General features: G+C 40.1%; 1 protein-coding gene across 1 annotated transcript in view; it reads left to right on the top strand.

The window, feature by feature from the left end:
• The window catches only part of ENOX1 (ecto-NOX disulfide-thiol exchanger 1), a 365,674-nt gene that overhangs the window by 155,340 nt on the left and 188,233 nt on the right, over positions 1–22,101 (top strand). Inside the window, exons 7-8 of the mRNA XM_007947826.2 lie at positions 238–344; positions 4,906–5,023. Of these exons, the coding sequence (XP_007946017.1) occupies positions 238–344; positions 4,906–5,023 (225 nt within the window). The remainder of the gene's footprint in view (positions 1–237; positions 345–4,905; positions 5,024–22,101) is intronic.

Consider the following 22,101-nt stretch of genomic DNA (forward strand, 5'->3'; position numbering starts at 1 on the left):
GATCTTTCCCTAGCCATATGTAGGATTTGTTTTAACCTAGCATTATGGAGGCAGACTTGAAGGGAGACATCCCCAACATTGCTAAAATGTAAGTACAAAAGGCACAAATTGGATGGATATTGATGATGTAGTTTCTATCATAACATCATCCATAGACTCCTAGTGTCTTTACTTTGCTTCCCTATAGTGATCACAACATAAATTACTTGTCTTGTTTGACTCCCTTGTTCACCAAAGTTGAGCAGATTGTGGCCGTTTTCAACGCTTCCACCAGACAAAAAGCTTGGGACCATTTCTCGAAAGCTCAGCGCAAGAACATAGACATTTGGCGAAAGCATTCTGAGGTTGGTGATTTTATTATTACTTTTTAACCACCATCACACAGCTGGATTGGCAGAGAGTAGTGTGGCTGCAGCTATTACGGTTCTTTTTACAGTGGGCAGTCCCCCTGCCATTGTGCCGTCTCATTATCAGCTCCAAATCCAGCTCAGATTTGCTCCTTATCAGGAGCAGTGGCTGACTTAATGCATAAAGCATCAAGTGCCTTTCTCCCCTGCTAAGGGAGAAAATAAATATTCCCAATTGCAGTGACGATGTCAGAAATAAACCAAGATCCTTTGTTTAATAAATCATTGTGAACGAAAGTGTAACGTCAAATAGAAAACTTGTTTTGAAAGACATGCAGATTTTGTTTTCAGTGTTCTACGTGATGATGATGGTTTGCTCTTTGGGCTATAAATGGCAAGTATGCCTTTCCATCCCTGTCTTTCATCGTAAGCAATGTCTTTGTCCTTTGTGCTAGCCGTTAGGTTATCTCACACTTCTCCCCAGAGTACATTTCCCAAGGGGAGTGAACATGCAGGCTAGCCTCAGTGCATGTGTGATTATGTGAGTATTTGTCCCCCAAGGAAAGAGTCCAGAACTTGACCTTCCTTGGCACCCAGAAGGATCAAAATGCATCATTAGCCATTGGTCGTCCAGCTGTTCTTATTAATTCCACAGTGTAGTATACGCTTTGAACCTGTAATTTAAAAGTAAGTATACTGTCTTTGCTTCTTTCTTTATTATTATTTTTTAATACGAGAATGTTTTTCATTTGGATGCCTCTTCACCTCCAGTACATTAATATTAAAGTTCTCTAAATGATATTCCCCTCTTTCAAAACCCCAAATGATAGAAGGTAAGGTTTACTTATTTAATTATTTTGAGGCACCCTTGTCAAATAAGCGTTTCATGCAGAGTTTGAGAAACCACAAAATACTGTGATATCAATCTTTCGGGTAGCATTTTAAGTGCCCATTAACTAATGCTAAATTACAGTTGAATACCAATGGGCACTAGACATAACATCCACACGAATACCAAATGAATTCTTTATTATCACTGTTATTATGGTGAAACGGAAAGACTTCACAATAATGGGGCACTTAAAATGCTAGTGCAATTTATTGTTAAGAAGGACATTTTTATTTTGTTCACAATTGCCTAAGAAGGTGGCTGGTGGCCGATGCAGCTCTGTTCCTACATGCAGGACAATGAGTAAGGAGGAGGTGGGGTTTTTCTTTAATTTTTCAGGGGCCAGAAAAACAAAGGATGCTTAGCTGATGCTCTCCCCCACGCAGATTTGCTGATTTGACAATGATCTGTCTGTGAATTATTGCTGAGGTTTTTTGTTTTTTGTTTTTTTTAAAAACCCTTTCACATAAAAGCCAGGCATGATTAAAAGAAATGTTAGGAAAAAAGCAGATGGCATAATGCTGTAGGCATTACAACGCGGTCATTAGTATGTGAGTGTCAGCAAATATTAGCCACCCATCTAAATCATGCTCCTAGCCTTGCCCTAGCCCAGCTGCCCCCAGTGCTGTCCTCTCCTGGCTAAGCAGGACATGCTAAGGCTTCTCATGTTGTTGCAGGAAGTCCATTTGCTCTGCTTAGCCCTGGGAGGTAGAAATAGCTGTTCCAGTCACATGAAAGGTGTGCAGTCCTAAAATGAGCTCCTGGAAGGAGGCTCTATGCCTCCCTACCACTACCACCTCCACCAAGTTTGATATACATACATTAAAAAACAGAACTATAAATTACCTTTGATTTTCTTTCCTACATGTCGCTTAATTGATTAAATACCAGTTGGTAATTTAACACTGTGGATGATTTCTCAGTTGCAGATAAGCTTGATAATTGGCTTGATTTTTCCGCATTCCCTTAGACAGCGTCTGTTAATTATCTACAACACCTTTACAGATTTATTAGAGTGTATTAGTGATTTACTGCTGAAGCACAGGCCCCCTGTGGAAAAACCTTCAGCTTTTTTTTTGCCCCCCAATTTTTTCCTTTCTGCCACCCTTCCCAACAGGAACAGCTACTGTATGACAGTTTGTCATTAACTGTAGGGGCTAAACAGCAAGCTCTTTCAGCTTCATTTATTCTTTCCAACTGACTTTTTGCTTGTTTCCAGTATTTTCAATCCACCTCTTTGAGAATTGGGCTCTATGTCAGTAGAAAAATTAGCTGTCCACAACTTAGAAAGTTCCACACTAATCACATGTAACATCTGTCTGTTTTTAAAGATGAATCAGCACCTCTTTCTTCTGGGTGCATGATCAAATAAGGAAGATTAGACAATCTACTTCTGTAGTGATACTGCCTCAGAAACCCAAAGAGGGGCAGCTATGAGTCAGATCCAACACAACAGTAGTGCGTTGGCCCCCGCCCCATAGTCCAAGGAACCCTGGTAGTGTAGTGGTTAAGCATTTGGCTGCTAACTGAAAGGTCAGTGGTTCAAACCCACCTGCCACTCCATGGGAGAAAGATGAGGCAGTCTTCTTCTGTAAAGATTTACAATAGTATCTGCACACTCATCAAATGGGCACTGAAGCTGTTTGAAGCCATGCCATTTGTACATTAAGTACTATAAATTAGTTTTATTGTTACTTATACATTTGTTTATTTTAAAATAAAATTATTTCTAACTTTTTGACTTCTATTTAGAGACTTCAGTTTGAAGGGGGAGGAAGAATAATGCAGCCCTTTCCCTGTTTTACTAACTGTCATCAAGTCTGTCCTAACTCATAGTAACCCCCATTGGGTTTCTGAGGTGGTAAATCTTTACAGAAGTAGATTGCCCTATCTTCCATGAGTCAAAACTGACTCCATGGTAGTGGGTTTAGTTTTGGCGGTTTTGGTTCCCTGTTTTAAAATTTTGAAGATGGTACCATAAATATGAGAGAACAAAATGAATACACATCACAAAGTATATAATATACATCTTGATACAAAAGAACAGCATATTATTTAACACAGAGTATTATAATGTCCAAGGAGCTTTGGTGACAAAGCAGTTAAAGTATTCAGCTACTAACCAAAAGGTTAGTGGTTCAAACCCACCAGCCACTCAGTAGGAGAAAGATGAGGCAGTCTGCTTCTGTAAAGATTTAAAGCCTTGGAAGCCTTAAGGGGCAGTTCTACTCTGTCCTACAGGATCACTCTAAGTTGGAATCTACTCGATAGCAATAGGAATTAAAATGTTCTAATTTTAGCTCTGGTAGCGTAGTGCCTAAGGCACTTGACTGCTAACCAGAAGGCTGGTGGTTCAAACCACCAGCCACTCCTCGGAAGGAAGATGGGGCAATCTACTTCTGTAGTGATACTGCCTCAGAAACCCAAGGAGGGGTCGCTATGAGTCGGGTGAGACTCAGTGGCACATAACAACAACAACAACAATTTTATCCACAGTAGAAAAAAAATTATTTTGTAGTTCTTTATTTTCTACAATTAATTTGCACATATACTATTACATTCAAACAGCTTTGTATTATTATTATCCTCATTTGTGAAAGAATAGAGAAAGGCCAGCCAAAATTAAGTGGTGTTACTACAGTCACTCCTCTAGCCAGTAGAGAGTCTTATGTGATCCCAAAGATGCAGGGTTCACAAGTGATGCCAAAACCACCTCCCACAGGGCAAAAACAGCAAACCCTGCAAGATAACGTGAAGCACCAAAAGAGAAAGCTTCTGTCTTTTATTTCATTCCCCAACATCTTTCAAAGTCTGCAGTTTCAGTATCTGAATGGTTTCTGTGTGTATGTGTCTGTGTGTGTGTTATCACACACGGGCACGTATACACATATGAGCACACTCCGGATGAAGAACAAAATAATCAGCAGCATCACCTGAGCAGACCAAATGTTTGGCATGATACTATTTTACATGCATTAACTCATTTAATCCTCAAAACTCTTAGCATCATAATATTCTATATGAGCAAAAAACCATTGAGTCAATTCTGACTCAAAGCGACCCCCATTGGGTTTCCAAGGCTGTAAATCTTTATGGAAGTAGATCACTCCATCTTCCTTCTTTGGATTGGCTAGTGGGTTTGAACCACTGACCTTCTGGGTAGCAGCCACATGCGGTTATCCTCTACACCACAAAACTCCTTCTAAATGAGCAAAGGGAAGCTAAAAGAAATGAAGAAACTTTCTGAATATTACACGGTCCTTTTATATTTCACTGCTTATGTTCTTAACCATTAAAGTGAATCCCTACTATGTGCCAGCCATGGTGATAGGCATTTCTATGTAATCCTTGCAATGGCCCTGATAACAGTCCTTCTTGTACAAATAAGGAAAGTTAGACCAAAGAGAAATTAAATAATTTGCTAGGAAGCCCTCAGCTAGTCATTAGTAGAACAGGAATTCATCACAAGTCAGGCACCAAAACCCTTGGTCTGCCCACTACCCTACACCATGCAGAACTTCATTCTAGATTAGGTAAGGCAATGTTTGGGACATGGGAGCTTCAGACTGTAAAAGTTGATGTGTCAATCATCATATACCAGAAGACCATTGGAAAAGGTATGTTGACATGTGTCTGTGGCTCTGACATTGGTGTATCCTCTTGTTTCAGGAGCTCCGGAACGCTCAAAGTGAGCAGCTCATGGGCATCCGTCGTGAAGAAGAGATGGAAATGTCAGACGATGAGAATTGTGACAGCCCTACTAAAAAAATGAGAGTCGATGAATCAGGTAACGTTGATAATAGCCACCTACCCAGGACATGGCATAATGATCTTCCAGATCTTAGGTGGAGAATAAATATCAGGAAATGACCCTATAACTCACTTTTATATGAGTTATACTAAACTTTCATCTTTGAATGGCTCTGCCTTTTATTAATGGAACTTTAAACTCCTTCTCAGGTACATAGCGATTTCCATTGCTCCGATTTTTTCTTCTTTTTTTTGTATCTATATGTAGACCTGGAGCCATTCTACCTTTTTCAGGGATATTTGCTATTTGCCATAAAAATCCTTTTCCAGAGTATGGCAGCCACAGCTGATGCTGAAATGCAGATGAAATTTGGTTTCAGGCCATATACTCTCACATAGGAATTGCTTAATCCCCATAGAAGCTTTCCAGTCTCTGAGCCAATGTGCTGGAGGACTGGCTTTTTCCAATCAACTTTAGTTCATTTAATGTGTAATCAAAGGGTGGCCCAATTTGTACTGAGTGAAAGACATCACCCTTTGTGGTTTAAAAAAAGAGAAAAACTTAGAACCTTGCTTTATATGCTGTGCCCAGTCTGAGATGCTCACTTAAAAATCTCTCCTCTAGTTAACCTCTTCCTGGTAATGTAAAAGCAGACAAGGGTAATGCTTACTCAGAGATATGGGACAGCTGGGAGAACTGTTTGTCTGAAAGAAGGTGCAGTCTCTATGGCCAGGAAGGTACCACAGTTGCCACCATTGCCAAAAAAGAAATCAGAGGGGTGTCATAGATTGGATCTGTCTCCCCATATGGGCCATGAATAAAGCTTTGTAACAGAAAGATGAAGATAAGCAGAAATAGAACGTCTTTGCTAACATGTTTGTAGAAGCAAAAATCATTCCAAAATGGTCACATTGCTCTGTTTCTCCAGGGCTTTACAAGGAAGGCATAAATGATGACCACAAGAAAAGCTTCTGCAACCAGGCACATACAGAAAGGAGTGGTTCTCTAAGTGTGTTTCCTGGTCCAGCAGCACCAGAGTCACCTGGGACTTTGACAGGAATGTAGATTCTCAGGCCCTGCCCTAGATCTACTGAATCAGAAACTCTAGGAGTGAGGGTGGGAGTTATTTCAGCAATCTGTAATTTATATTCTCTCGGGGATTCTGGAGCAAGCTTAAGTTTGAGAACCACTGCCTTCATCCTTTCATCCTCAACTTCCATTCCTTTCATTCTCTGAGAAGCTTAGCATAACAGGGGAACCTCCTGTTAACTATACCACTGTTTCCTGAAGCTATATGCCCTTTGTCTGAAAAAATGAACCTAGCATATATATGTCAATGTGTGTCTCTTATTCAGCTGATACCAGATTTCTCAGGACTGCGTTTTTATGAGATTTGGATTTGTTTATTTGAGGAGGTCATCTTCCTCACAGTTTTCTATTCTCTTAACTCTTAAACCAAAAACCAGACTCACTGCCATCGAGTCAGATCTGAGTCAGCGACCCCTCCTTGGGTTTCTGAGGTAGTATCACTATGAAGGGAGCTCTGGTGGTGTAGTGCCTAAGGCATTTCACTGCTAACCAGAAGGCTAGTGGTTCAAACCCACCAGCCACTCTTTGGAAGGAAGGTGGGCAATGTACTTCTATAGTGATACCACCTCAGAAACCCAAGGAGGGGTCGCTATGAGTTGGATCCAACTTGACAGCAGTAAGTTTGTTTGTTTGTTTGTTTTTTATCACTGTGGAAGTAGCTTGCTCAACCTTCCTTTGAGGAGTGGCTGGTGGGTTTGAACCACTAGTTTTCTGGTTAGCAGTCAAATGCCTTAGGCACTATGCCGCCAGAGCTCTCTCTTAACCCTTAGATGTCAACAAAAGAAAGGAGCGAATATTAGTGTGATTTCATAGAGTCCCTGTGTAGTGCCAACCATTACATGCTCAGCTACTGACCAAAAGTTTGGGGGTTCAGACCCACCCAGAGGTGCCTTGGAAGAAGGGCCTGGAAATCTACTTCCGAAAAGTCACAGCCATGAAAATCCTCTGGAAACTACCCTGACGTATAGGTCTGTCATGGGTTGGGATAGGCTTGAAGACAATTAGTTTGCTTTTTGGTTTATTAGTGTGATTTACTGAGATTATGTAAGGTTTTCAGATAAATAAATCAAATTGTTTTTTTTTTCAAAAAAGCTTTCATCATTTTTAAAGTTTCTAGATAGGGGGCTAGCTTACATGAAAGTTGGGCTTTTAATATCCTTATAAGGTAGGTATAGAAGAAAATAACAGTCAATCAGAAATTCTGATTTGAACCTGATTTCGTGTGTGTGTGTGTGTGACATTTCTTTTTAAACAACCTGTCAATGTCTCAAGTAAGAAATGTGTATAATTTCATAGCCTGCTTAGAATAGGTCTGTAATTATAATTACTCTGTACAGCCTTGGAAGGAAGGTTGGGTAATCCTACTTCTGTAGTGATACTGCCTCGGAAACCCAAGGAGGGGTCGCTATGAGTTGGGACCGACTCAACGGCACATAACAACAACAACTACAACAGCATGTTGACTGGGGAGTTTTATAAACTATGGCAGCAAGCATATGCATGAAGGATTGGTGTCCAATCCCTGCTGCAGAAGCTTCATAGAGATGGCAAGGACCTCTCCCCTCAGCAGGGTCCACAGGTCCTCTCTGGAAGCTCCATTGAAAAGCTCGTTCTTAGTTTCCTAGTGCTGCTATAACAGAAATACTGCAAGAGGGTGGCTTTAATGAACAGAAATTTATTTTCTCAAAGTTTAGGAGACTAGACATCAGAATTCAGGGCTCAAGGCTCTCTTCTCTGCCCACTCTGAAAGAAGATCTTTGTCTCAGCTCTGTAAACCCCATGTCCCTGGGCTCCATGACAATTCACCCTGTGTCATCTATCTTGTCTATCTTGTGTTTGCTTCTAAACTTCTTTGGTGTAATCTGCCCTTTTTTATATTTTAAAAAGTCATTAGGTTTAGGATACACTCTATTCCAATATGGCCTCATTAACATACCAGAGAAAATCCTGTTCCTAGTTGGGATTATATCTATAAGCATAGGTGTTAGGATTCCAACATATATTTTGAGGGCACATAAACCAATCCAGTAGGAGCTCTGGTGGCATAATGGCTAAAAGCATTTTACTGCAAACCACAAGGTCAGCAGTTCAAATCCACCAGCTGCTCCATGGGAGAAAGATGTGGTAGACTGCTTCCATAAAGAATTATAGCCTTGGAAACTCTATGGGGCAGTTCTACTTTGTCTTATAGGGTCTCTATGAGTTGCAATTGCTGACAGTGGGTTTGGTATGGGTTAAATCAATCCATAACAAACCCTCTTCCCAAGCTTCTTGGTTTATTTCAGGCATCTGCTAAAAGAATGAAATAAGACATGAACTTTTAGAAACTTTTGTCAGTCTTGTAACTTGGTCAGCAGAATTAGTGAACAAAATGGTATGCACACTCTATGCTGGGTGCTGAGGAGGGGAGAGGAGAGAACTGGAGTTCAAATGCCAGATGCTGAGGCATTCAAAGTCTTTTTGTGTTTTGTAAAATGAGGTAGACCAGGATTTATGAAGAAAACAGGGGACTGATTAGAGGGAAGGGAATGAAACTAACTTTTTTTTTTTTTCATAGCACTGAGTCTTAGAAACCACCCCCCCCCCCAAAAATGCAGGCAGCTGTTCAGGAGTTCTGGTGGTATAGTGCCTAAGGCATTTGACTGCTAACTAGAAGACTGGTGGTTCAAACCCACCAGCCAGTCCTTAGAAGGAAGACTGGGCAATCTAATATCTGTAGTGATACTGCCTCAGAAACTCAAGGAGGGGTTGTTATGAGTTGGACCCGACTCCACGGCAGTGAGTTTGGTCTTTTGGTTTTGGATTTTCTTTCATCTTTGTATGTTCCATGGCACAACCTGACAGAAGGAATGCCTATCTGGTCTTTTGACCAAGCTGCAGACAATTCCTTGGTAACTGCTGCTTGAATGGTGGGGCTGAGGCCAGCAGCCTGAGGGAAACACTTCTTTCAGTGGAATCTAGTTAGGTGGCATATCACTCATCTCTAGTACAAATTTGCACCTGTCATTCACCTACTGACTAGTCCCTCAAAATGTAACACTAATTCACTGACAAAGGAATTGCCAAATTTGGAAATAAAAGTAAATTCTCTGTCCCTTAAAGAATCTGGTTCCTATTTTCTTTTTGCTAAAGTGGTGGGATTTTACCCTAGACCTATGTAACCAGTTGTCATGGAGTTGACTCCAAATCATGGTGACGCCCATGCGTGTCCGAGTAGAACTGTACTCCATAGGATTTTCAGTGGCTGAGTTTTCAGAAGTAGATCACAAAGCCTTTCTTCTGGGTAGCTTTGAACCTCCAACCTTGTAGTTAGCAGCCAAGCATGTTAACTGTTGGCACCACCAGACCTGGGTAATAGCTGACCTGCTCTTAGAGTTTCCAGGGGAGAAGATCCCTCATGGACCCTCCCGCCTAGCCTGATGTAGGTATACTTGGGTTTCAGTCTACCACTGTTGGCTTTGCTTTCCATTTCCCTACTAGAACAAAAGAGTCCCCAGTGGTACAAACAAGGAGCTCTGGTGGCAGAGTGCCTAAAGCTAACCAGAAGGTTGGCAGTTCAAACCCACTAACCACTCCATGGAAGGAAAACTAAGCAATCTATTTCTGTGAAGATTTACTGCCTTGGAAACCCAATGGGGTTTGCTATGAGTTAGATAGACTCAATGGCAGGGGATTTAACAGAACAAATGGTTAATGCCCTTGACCACCAACCAAAAGGTTGGAGGAACACACCTAGAGATGCCTTGGAAGAAAGGCCTGGCAATCTCCTGAAAAATCAGCCTGTGCGGAATCTACAATCTGTAGTGATATTGAAAATCCTGTGGAACACAGTTCTACTCTGACACACATGGGGGTCACCCTGAGATAGGAGTTTACTTGATGGCAACTGCCTGGTTACTATAATAAAAACCTGTGTAAACTTTTCTGTAACCTGCATGGGTTTTGTTTCTTAGGGGGGGGAAATGGAGAGAATTGACTTAGTTTGGTTTCTAGAAAAGATTTTGTTGCCAGAAATTGCACAATGTATCATGTGAGAACTTTTATGATACCCTGGGTTTAACTTTTTTTAGAGAAACAAAAATTTTCAATATATCTTGGCTTATTTGCTTATGAAGAATATAAAATTGTACTTTTGCTTCATACCACATCTAGTAATTTACAGTCTATTTTGGCTAATGTTCCTCAATACTGCTACAATAACTGCAATGCAATTCTTCCTAATCTGTTGGGTCTTAAAGGGGAAAAGGAGTTTGCTGGAGCAACACTAAGATGCTGATAAAAATGGAAATGAATTTTGTTCATAAATTAGAAAATCAAGGCCGATTTACTGAAGCAGCCATTGAAGAACATTTAACATCCTGTTCCTGGCATCCTGTGAAGATAATTTTTGATAAAAATTTAAATTTAGTATTGCATAGTCTTCCTCCTACTGTAATCAATCCAAACATTAAAAGCCAGATCTATTTTTGAGCTCTTTTCCTTCTATCTCTCTTGTCTCTCTATCTCTGTCTCTCTGTGTGTCTCTGTCTCCCTCTCTCTCTTCCTCTTCTTCTCCCTCAAGTTGGGAGTGGGAGTGGGACATATGTGTACACATATGAAAGAAAGGGGAGAAAAGAGGAAGACTATTAGATTGTAAGGCCTCCCCTGACAGAACCCTAGTCATTTTAGCACCGTGAAAATTAAATAAGTCACTTGTAGTGTTGAGCACATAATAAGTTCTCAGGAAATGTTAGTTCTGTTTCTTTTCTCATTCATTCTCCAACACCTGGCCTGGGCTTTTCACCAAGTAAGTGCTCAATAAATGTTGACTTGAATTGCATATTCTCTGATTCAGTTCTCTAGTGCTACTATAACAGATATACCATAAATGGATGACTTTAACAAACAGTAATTTATTCTCTTACAGTATAGGACGCTAGAAGTCCCAAGTTCAAAGTGCCAGCTCTAGGAATCTGGATGAAGACCCCTCAACCTTGGACTTCAGCTTTGCCTCTTGCTCCCAGCCCACTGGAACCAGAGGTGTCTCTTAATTCAGGCAGCTGCTGGCTGCTGAGGCTGACAAACCCAAGGTTGACAAATAAAATGATACAGTATCAAGATTATCCAGCAACATGGCAGGCCACTAGTTCAAGTCTAGAAACAGTCCCAAGATTGGTAGGCAGCATTGTCAGGCTGCTGAATGAAGACTCAGTCCAACTGTGCCAAACGCTAAAGACCTTTCTCAAAGCGTTGTCTTATGTACTGGACACAGGCCACATCTCTAAGGCATCTACTCAGCTGCTTACAGTAGATTCCACCATGGAGTTGATTACCAGTCTCATCATGGGGAATCACTACCCCAGCTCCCCAGCCACTCAAAACCAGGCCCAGCCAAGTTGACACACAACCTTAACTACCACATTCTCCTTCTGCCATTTCTGTTTTTGATGCCTTTGTCCTATGCATTGTTAGGAGGATGCTAACTCTGAGGATACATGCTTTAGTTAAGTTTAAATACAAATAGCATGTGTTCAGAAGCATGCTTAAAGAAATAAGATTCATTTTTCCCAAAATGTTCAGAACTTTATACACCCAGAAGTCAGTGGCCCACGCTAAGTAGACCATGGGCCAGAGCATTTTAACCCAGCATCATCCTCATTATCAACAAGCATTTATTAAGCATTTTCTTGTGTCCAAGGCATGGTAGAACCATAGGATAGAGAGAGAGTTAGGTACAGTGACATCCTGTCCTTGAAGGTAAGTCTTTTTTTAAAGGGAAGAAACAAATAAGTTAATAAAAATGCAATGTCTAATGTAAAATAGGGAGCTCTGGTAGCATAGTGGCTAAAGCACTTGACTGCTCACCAGAAGGCTGGCGGTTCAAACCCACCAGCCACTCCTCGGAAGGAAGGTTGGGCAATCCTACTTCCATAGTGATACTGCCTCGGAAACCCAAGGAGGGGTCGCTATGAGTCAGGGCCGACTCGACGGCACATAACAACAACAACAACAACAACAACAATGTAAAATATGTTCTAAAGCTAGTAAATTAATTAAATTCAATATAAAACAAAATGAACATCACTGCCCAATTTTTAAGTCTTTCAGCCAATGAGCCAAATCAAGGGACTCATAATATCTGGTGAGTATACACTGACACAAATTTTAGAAGAATGAAGCTCAAAAAGTCCCTTGCTTGCTAGACGACCCTTAAACGTTTGGTAATACACAGCACATGTTCTTACATTTTAATTACACTTCATCTAAACACACAGCTCTTTGTAGGAGTAAATATTTTAATTATGAAGAGTGTTTTCTGGATTTTTGGTTTTCCATGGAAACTCACCACAACAGAGGTACAGAGTTTTTAAAATTTTTTATTTTGGTAAGAAGTCAAACAAGACTTTTTAAATCTTTTAGCCAACTGAGCCAAATCAAGGAACTCATAATTAAGTTCATTTGGAGTTAGCAGTATTCAGTGTGTCTGAATAGTTTTATATGTAATGAGAGGCTTTAGGTTTAAAAATTAATAACAATGGGCCTCTCTGCCTGTAGGAGCTCTGGTGGTGCAGTGGTTAAGGCATTCAGCTGCTAACCAAAATCACCACCAAACAAAAAACCAAAACCAAACCCATTGCCATCAAGTCATTTCCAACACATCTGACCCCCATAGGATTTCCAAGGTTGTAAATCTTTATGGAAGCAGACTGTCTCATCTTTCTTCAGTGGAGCAGCTATTGGGTTCAAACCACCAACCTTTTGGTTAGCAGCTGAACACCTTACCCCAGCACCACAAAATCTCCTTACCAAACTAAAGGTGAGTGTTTTATTTTCAAACATAACAGAATGCTTTGGGAACTGAAGTGCCAAATGAGAAAATGTGATCAATTAAAACTAATATGGGTTAATAATATTGAGAGAAATCTTCCCAAGAGGGCTGAGTAACCTGCTGCACAACTAAACTCTCCTTCTCTCTTTTCCAGTATTTTATGTATTTTGGATGGCAATATTCCCAACCAAACATATGTCCATTCACAATTTCTACATGAACAGTTCAGTGACATCGGTTACATACTTCATATTAAGTCACTATTTTCACTGTCTCGGCCCATATTGTTTTACTATCATTCATTTAGGCTCTCTGCTCCTTAAAATTCTCGTCTGTGCTTTACATTAACTGTAGTCAGATTAAAAAAAAAAAAAAAAAACCCAAATTACCAAATTCACTGTCATCAAGTTGATACTAACTCATAGCGACCCCCTTTGGGTTTCCAAGGTGGTAAATTTTTATGGAAGTACATTGCACAGTCTTCCTTCCACAGAGTGACTGGTGGGTTTGAACCAGCAGCCTTCTGGTTAGCCATCAAATACCTTAGGCACTACGCCACAGTTTAAGCTCATATAAATAATGAGCATAGTAAGAGCACTATGCTTAAGGCAAACATCATCATCATCATCATCATCATTATTTGGGCTAAACTGTCTAACAATGGATGCATGAGATAGTTTTGATTCAAGGTTTAAAGATTATTTCTAGGTATTAGAATTGGGAGTTTCGTCCAGTCTCAATGGATTAGTAAATCTGTTTTTCACATGAGTTTGAATTTCTGTTCCACACTTTTCCTCCTTTTGATCAGGATCCATCAGTTAGGTCCTTGATCAAAGCATTCAGTAATAGTAGCCAGCCACCATCCATTTCTTCTGGTCTCATGGTAATGGAGGTAGTATTTTACAGTCCACTACTAAACTATTGAAAGAGACCTTCATTTGCAAGGAAACAAAGCTTTTCTTTGTTTCTTCTTTTTTGTTAATCTTGCTAATGTTGTTACATTAATCTAGGTGACATAGTGGTTAAAGCACTTAGCTGCTTAACCAAAAGTCAGCAGTTCAAATTAACCAGCTGCTCCAAAAGAAAGATCAAGTAGTCTGCTTCCACAAAAATTTACAGCCTTGGAAACCCTATTAAAAAAAAAAAAAGAAAAACTGCTGTGAAGTCAGATTCGACTCAGCAACCCCTCCTTGGGTTTTCCAGGCGGTATCACTATGGAAGTAGATTGCCCAACCTTCCTAAGGAGCAGTGGCTGGTGGCCTTGAATCGCCAGCCTTCTGGTTAGCAGTCAAATGCCTTAGGCACTATGCCACCAGAGCTCCCTGGAGACCCTATAGGGTAGTTCTATTCTATCCTATAGGGTCCCTATGCATCAGAATTGACTCAATGGCAGTAGGTTTGGTAGCGTAGTGCCTAAGGCACTTGACTGCTAACCAGAAAGCTGGCGGTTCAAACCTACCAGCCATTCCTCAGAAGGAAGATGGGGCAATCTACTTCCGTAGTGATACTGCCTCAGAAACACAAGGAGGGGTTGCTATGAGTCGGGTCTGACTCAACAGCACATAATGAGAACAACAACAAAGGAATTCAAATAAATATTTATTTTGGGGAGAGTCTTCAGTTACAATTTCCTTTTTATACTAGATATGTTTCTGAAAAGTGTAAAATTATTTCTTTTTGTAAATTGCTTTAGCTTTAAAATGCCAGAACACAGATGCTATTAAATTGATTGTGTAGTGAAGCACTCCTTTTGTCCAATCAGTCTGTGTTGATCTGTTTTGTAGATTCACATTTCTAACCTAAACAATCTTTAGCTTTTTCTTTGAAACAAAACAAAAAAAAACACTTACGTTGAGTCTATTCTGTCCCACATTAACCATATAGGACAGAGTAGAACTGTCCCATGTCATTTTCAAACTGATAAATCTTTATACAAGGCAACTGCCTTACCTTTCTCCCATGGAGTGCCTGGGGGGTTTGAACTGCTGACCTTTAGGTTGGCAGCCAAACTCTTTAACCACTGTACCAACTGGGCTCCTCTTTTTTAAGTTTGTTGTTGTATTGTTAAGTGCCATCAAGTCAGCTCCAACTCATAGCAATCCTATGTACAATAGAATGAAACATTGCCCAGCCCTGCACTATCCTCATAATCCTTGCTAGGCTTGTCAATCCATGTCGTTAATGGTCTTCCCCTTTTTCATTGACCCTATACTTTACCAAGCATGGTATCTTTCTCAAAGGACTAGTTCTTTCTGACACCATGACCAAAACAGGTGAGAGACACAGTCTGGCCATTCTCATTTCCAAGGAGCTCTGGCTGCACTTCTTCCAGTACACATTTATTCATTCTTCTGGCACTCCATGGTATTTTCAGTATTCTTCCCCAACATCACAATTCAAGGGCATCAACCCTTCTTGAGTCTTCTGTACTCATTGTCCAGCTTTCACATGCATATGAGGCAATTGAAAATACCGTGTGGGAGCTCTGGTAGTATAGTGCCTAAGGCACTTGACTGCTAACCAGAAGGCTGGTGGTTCAAACCCACCAGCCACTCCTTGGAAGGAAAGTTGGGCAATCTACTTCTGTAGGGATACTGCCTCGGCAACCCAAGGAGGGGTCGCTATGAGTCGGGTCCGACTCAACAGCACATAACAACAACAGGGTCAGGCACACCTTAGTCTTCAATGTGATATCTTTGCACCTTAACACTTTAAAGAGGTCTTTTGCAGCAGATTTGCCCCGTACAATATGATGTATGATTTCTTGACTGCTGCTTCCATGGGTGTTGATTGTGAGTCTAAGTAAAATGAAATCGTTGACAACCTCAATCTTTCCTCCATTTATCATGATGTTACTTATTTGTCCAGTTGTGAGGATTTTCATTTTCTTTATGTTGAAGTATAATCCATACTGAAGATTGTAGTCTTTGATCTTCATCAGTAAATGCTTCAGGTCACCTTCATTTTCTGCAAGCAAGGTTGTGTCATATCCATATTGCAGGTTATTAATGAGTCTTCCTCCAATCCTGATGCTGTGTTCTTCTTTGTATAGTCTTGCTTCTTGTATTATTTTGCTCAGCATACAGATTGAATCCCAAAACACCGAACTCACTGTCGTCGAGTCAATTCGACTCATAGTGACCCCTCCTTGGGTTTCTGAGGTGATATCTTTACGGAAGTAGATTGCCCAATCTTCCTTCCGAGGAGTAGCTGGTGGGTTTGAACCACCAGCCTTCTGATTTGCAGTCAAAGGTGAAAGGATACAACCCTGACACACACCTTTCCTGATTATCAACCCTTATAATTCTTCTTTTATGTAGTACCTAACAATGCCATGGTTCTTGACATTGATCTCAGATATTCTTAAACTTTCCATGATCACGTTTCATACAAAATTAACTTGTGCAGCTGGCATTGCACTGTTTTTTTTTGGGTTTTTTTTGCATTGATCCAGGAGATCAAGGATTTTCTCCAATACTCTAACTTCTCAACCATGCTATGCCTCAGCTGAATTCCAATAGAGTTTCTTAAACAACCCAGACCTGGTCAGTACCTGCTTTGGAGCTGGGTGAGTTCTTTGGTTTCTTGTGTGTGGATCCAGCACATTTCTTCAGCAGCATGTGCAGAGCACACTCCTGCCAAACTAAGCTCTGGCCTCTTGCCTACTGACATGAGCCTCTTGAGCCTTGTGCAGGGCTTGGGCTGATGGGCAACTGGCAGGCAAAGAGGGCAGGTGAGAAAGTGAACAACCAATCCGCAGAAAGGGAGATGTTCAGATGCCTGACCCCAGGGAGGGTTTCTAGAAACAGCCAGTGACACATTGTTTCTAGAAACAGTGACACATTGGTGGTACTGCTGCCCTGGGTACAGCCTACTGTGCCCTGGTTACTCACAACTGCCAGGACACCATTATCTAGATTACAATATATTGTGTTTTTTGGTCATTTCATGTGGATAAGGTTTGAGGCAGAATCATTACCTAGTAGAATACATTTAATCCCATTTTCTTAGCAAGTTTAAGGACACTGAGGGATTATTTATGTAATAAGATGCAAAGTTGCTATGGAAAATACTATAGCAACCTAACATCTTCCCTGAGCCAGGCAGCCACTTGTAACAGCAATCTAAATTTACATTTATTTTAGTGTCATTTTATCGACACTCTTAGTATCTCATTCTGACAGGATGTTAAAATATGTTTTCAGCTTGCGCTTGAGTAAAATTAACACAGTGTTGGATTTTAAGTGTGGTTTGCACAATTTCTAGAAAAAAAATTAGAATATTTTTTAAGGAGTTTAGATGAACAGAATCTGAGTAAGTTTGTAAGCTTTCTCTCCCCACCCCAAACAGATGAAAGGATTCTTTAGTAGCATTTATTCCTAATCGACCCCCCCCTTAGTTTGCAAGCATTAAGTATGAATCTCTGTTATAGAAAAGGAATTATCCTTATCAGGAGTGAAGTGTTTTCTCAAGTGCTCACCTGTGCTTCTAGGAGATGCTTAGAGAAAACACTCGTCGTAGATGAGCTCATTGCCTTTGCGTGGCACACATTTTAAAAATAAAATCTGATCCTCATGCAAGAATAGTGGCTGTCATTTTAGAAAGTCTAATAATTAAGAATAAGGAAGAAAGAAGAAAATAACACTGTGTTAGTAGTAACACTATAAAAGTGCTTTGTTTTCAGATAATTTTCTTCTGCACAGTTAACTATGTAAGCATCTTTCTGTGTATTTTCAAAAGTTCATTAACTATAACTTCACATGATTTTGTTTTCAGACAGACCTCCTTGTGAAACAACTTAAAAAAAAGCTTCATGTTATATGTTAATTAAGTAGGAAACAGAGCAAATAAGTGTGCACCCTTTCTGGATCATGGACTCTTCCAAGTGTGTTTTTGGAAGTTAAAGGTATAATCTTTAAGGTGGTCAGAGTAGATCCCTGAGTTTATTAAGCCTGATAACTGGGCCAGCCCTTCCAAGAGCATCTTTTAGGTCCCTTAAGTGTCAGTGTGGCTTAGAAGCTATAGATATGTAGGCCTGTTGGTAGCGGAAAGATAGTATTTATTGATTTTCTCCTATACTTCTCCATCTAAAATCTTGAAGTGTGACTATAACACTGTTAAAGTGGGACATTGGCCCAAAAAAATCAATACCAGACCATATGAAAACATATGCTGTTACCCACTTCTTAGCACTGTGATGTACTCTTTATTAACATCCTGGTCCTAATTCCCCTAGGCTTTTGTTCTGCATTGTTCTTTAAAACACGGTTGATGATACAAAGCTACTATGCCTTGACTGCTGCCCATCAACTTCATTAATCAAATACCCAGAGACACTGCATCTACTTTATTAGTATAGAAAGTAAAGACAAGGGGACATCTTGCAGAATTCCAGTTAACCATACACAGCTAAGGGCCACCCAATAATGAAAAAAGTAATTGCTTCTTTTTCTCTGAAATTTCACTTGCCAGTAGATGATACTTATCTCATACTTACAAGCCCTGGAAATTGAAGTTTATAGCAATAAAAAAATTATTCTTATCATAAGCTCTCCAATGTCTAAATGGCTTAGGCACTCTTCTCTTTCGCTTGGTTGATTGTCTTTGGCATAGGAGAGAGACTAAGCACTCAGTATGGTATATTAGACTCTTCATGACTTGCACAGAGTCCCTGCGTGGTGCAAATGGTTAATGTGCTCAGATACTAACTGAAAGGTTGGAGGTTCAAGTCCACCCAGAGGCACCTTGGAAGAAAGGCCTGGTGATCTAATTTTGAAAAATCAACAACTATAAACCATATGGAGCACACATGGGCCCTCCATGAGTTGGGGTTGACTGTATGGCAGCTGGTTTTGTCTTGTTATCACTAGCAAAGAAGTAGGGAGAAACATTTCTGGGACAAGAGTTACGAATAAAGTTTGTTCGTTAGAGTGTTTCAGGCAGGGTGTGGAAGGTCCTTCTAAAAGCCTGCCATAACTTCTAGAGTTCTGAAGTCTCACAGGCCCTTGCTTTTCACTTGGAGCATGTTGGGTCATTTTTGCATGAAGCAGTTACCTAAATTTACTGTTAGCAGAATGGCTTTGAACCCAAAACCAAATTCAGTGCCATTGAGTGGATTCTGACTCATAGCAACCCACATGGGTCTCCCAAGGCTATAAATCTTAGTGGAAGTAAATTGCCTCATTCTTCCCATGGAGCAGCTGGTGGGTTTGAATCACCAACCTTCTGGTTAGCAGCCAGATACCTTATCCACTGTGCCACCAGAGCCCCTTAGAATTACTTTAGAAACTCCTAAATATCTAACACTAAGTTAATTGAGGGAGCTCTGGTAGCATAGTGGCTAAGGCACTTGACTGCTCAACAGGAGGCTGGCGGTTCAAACCCATCAGCCACTCCTTGGAAGGGAGGTTGGGCAATCCTACTTCCGTAGTGATAACTGCCTCGGAAACCCAAGGAGGGGTCGCTATGAGTCAGGGCTGACTCGACGGCACATAACAACAACAACAAAGTTAATTGATGGAATACCCATGAGCAGCCTTTAAAGAAAAGACATGAGAGAAGGTTCAAAATACATCACTAAGTGATAAAAGCAGTTAAAAATCAGTATGGACAGATAATTCTAATTGTGTTTTTATTATTTATGCATGTTCACAATGTAAATATTAGGGGAAATCTATGAGGATACAGATCAGTATATTCAGCGTCATTACCTCTAGTGATATGATTGCAGGTCATATTAATTTTCTTCTTTGTATATTTAAGAAAAAAAATGTCCACAATATGTAAATTTATTATTTCAATAACTGAAATCAAACCGAAACCCAACCTATTGTTGTCAAGTCCATTCCTGCTCATAGCAACCCTTTAGGACAGAGTAGAACTGCTTCATACAATTTCCAAAGCTGTCATCTTTGTGGAGGCAGACTGCCACAGCTTTGTCCCAAAGAGTGTGGCTGATGGCATCAAACTGCCCCCTTTCAGTTAGCAGGCAAGCTCTTAACCACCACTGTGCCACCAGGGCTCCTTTCCAATAACTAAAACAATACAAAAATATTAATTTAAAAATTACCTGGGCCAATCTGGTAGAATTCATCTAGTGTGAGGAATACCACCATTTTCACTCATTCTGGGCAAGTTAAAAGGAGTAATGAGTAGTAAGTAGTATCCTTTTTTTTTTTTTTTTAACTTCAAATTAGGGAAATTCCTCAATTAATTTAGCATAATATGATTACATCTCCAGACGACATTGTCTTAACAGTTTTCTCTCCCAAGGGCTGATGATATTTGCATGACTATTGAATAAAGGATTCAAGACAAAAAATTCAAGTTCTAAATCAGGCAGAAATATTGGGTTCTCACCCTTAAGGAGATTGGTGATGAGTCTCTAGATATAGAAGAGGCCTTACAAATTATCTTGTACAACCTCCTTTTTTTTTTCACAGAGAAGAAAATGGTGTCCCATGTTGAGAAGTTATGTTATTTGTCCAATGTGGCATAGCTAGTGGAAAGGCTAGAACTCAGTTCTGGTTTCCTTCTTCCTAGTTTGGGGGACTTTCTGTGACCCCCCACTGAATTTTATGGGTAAAAGACTCCAGCATATCTTGAAATGGCCTGATGGGGCATCATACGAGTCAGTAACCAAATTAAATCAAGCAGTGATTATCAATTCCTGCTTTGTGCATGGCACCTTGATGCCATTTGGAGGCAAAAGTAGAGTAGAGACATTTTTTTCCTTATAGTGTTAATCTGGACAAATAAATGGGATGAGGTGCTTAGATAATCTTTCCATCATCTTTTGTATTTTCTATAACTAGAAAGTGATTTGCTTCAGCATAGACAGTACACTCAGAAAACTGTTTTGAAGGTCGTTCCAATAGAAATGCCACCTTTAAAAAAATATTCAGGAAACTGGCACAATCCCTTTTCCAGTTGAGTGATATTTGTTTCCTCAAAATAAAAGCTCTGTTTTGTTCTATTACTCTAGGCAAGAAGAAGGAGAAATAGTTCTTTGACGAGGTGAAGGGCATTGGGCACGAGCAGTGCCATGTCATGTGTCTGCTTTGGTAAACCATGTACAATGTCACACTCCATGTTTTTCAATTCTTAACTTTCCAAAGAAGTCAAGAGAGAAAATAAAGATATTCCTCAAAACATGGGCATGCTCTTGATCTGGAATGATCAGGGCTACAGTATCAGCTCTTTGACTGCCCAGCTCATCCCACATTTCCTCTAAGCCCCCAGGGCTGGGGAGAGCCTACCTGGTGATCACTTTTATTGACTCTCCATCCAATTTCAAGACTTATTGAAGCACCTCTCTCTGTTTCCTTGTTCCCAAGGCTTTTCTTTATGAGTTGTACCTCTCAATATATCTTAAAAATAAAAGTCGGAGGGAGAGCATCTACAATAATATCAATCTTATTGAGATTCACAGACTCAGGGAAGTTTTGATCTGGAAGAGATTTTGGAAGTAATATATCTTCTCTCTCCCTCCAATTTTCTAAATTAATGAGAAAAATGCATTTCAGTACTCTGAATAATAATTAGTTGAATAAATACCTAAGTTTATATTTGGCTTATTTGTTTTTTCTTTGTGAAGTTAAGCAACAACGTATATTTGGCAAATTTCTTGGAGGTAGAATGAGATACTTCATTCTTTTAACAATTTATTAGTCAGTTTATGAAATATCTCCTCCTGCTATACTTAACTTTTCTATTATAGTTTATATTATCTGAACATTCTAAAGCCACCCATTTCTCCATCCTTAGCTCTTGGCCTCCATGAATTTTCTTGATCAGTGTCATAATGTGAAATAGAATAAAATTAAAACCAGTCAGTTCCTATAATGCATATGGGATTGTGATATGTTTTGTCTTACAGTACAAGATTAAGGCACAAAAATTAGCAAAGTCTTATAATTCTGAGATTCAGTGTTCAATCTGAGAGTGTCATTTATCAACTCTGAAATATACCAGTAACATGTTATAGAGCAAACATTTTCCCGGAGTAGCATCGGATCAGGGTTGCATATAGTCTCTGAACTACATAAAGTCACAGCTAAAAACTATTAAGTAAACACTAACACACTGATCAGGAGCTCTGGTAGCATAGTGCCTAAGGCACTTGACTGCTTACCAGAAGGCTGGCGGTTCAAACCCACCAGCCACTCCTCGGAAGGAAGGTTGGGCAATCCTACTTCTGTAGTGATACTGCCTCGGA

This window comes from Orycteropus afer, unplaced genomic scaffold (assembly GCF_000298275.1).
Source record: "Orycteropus afer afer isolate SDZICR_OR568_19922 unplaced genomic scaffold, OryAfe1.0 scaffold00194, whole genome shotgun sequence".
Classification (NCBI taxonomy): domain Eukaryota; kingdom Metazoa; phylum Chordata; class Mammalia; order Tubulidentata; family Orycteropodidae; genus Orycteropus; species Orycteropus afer.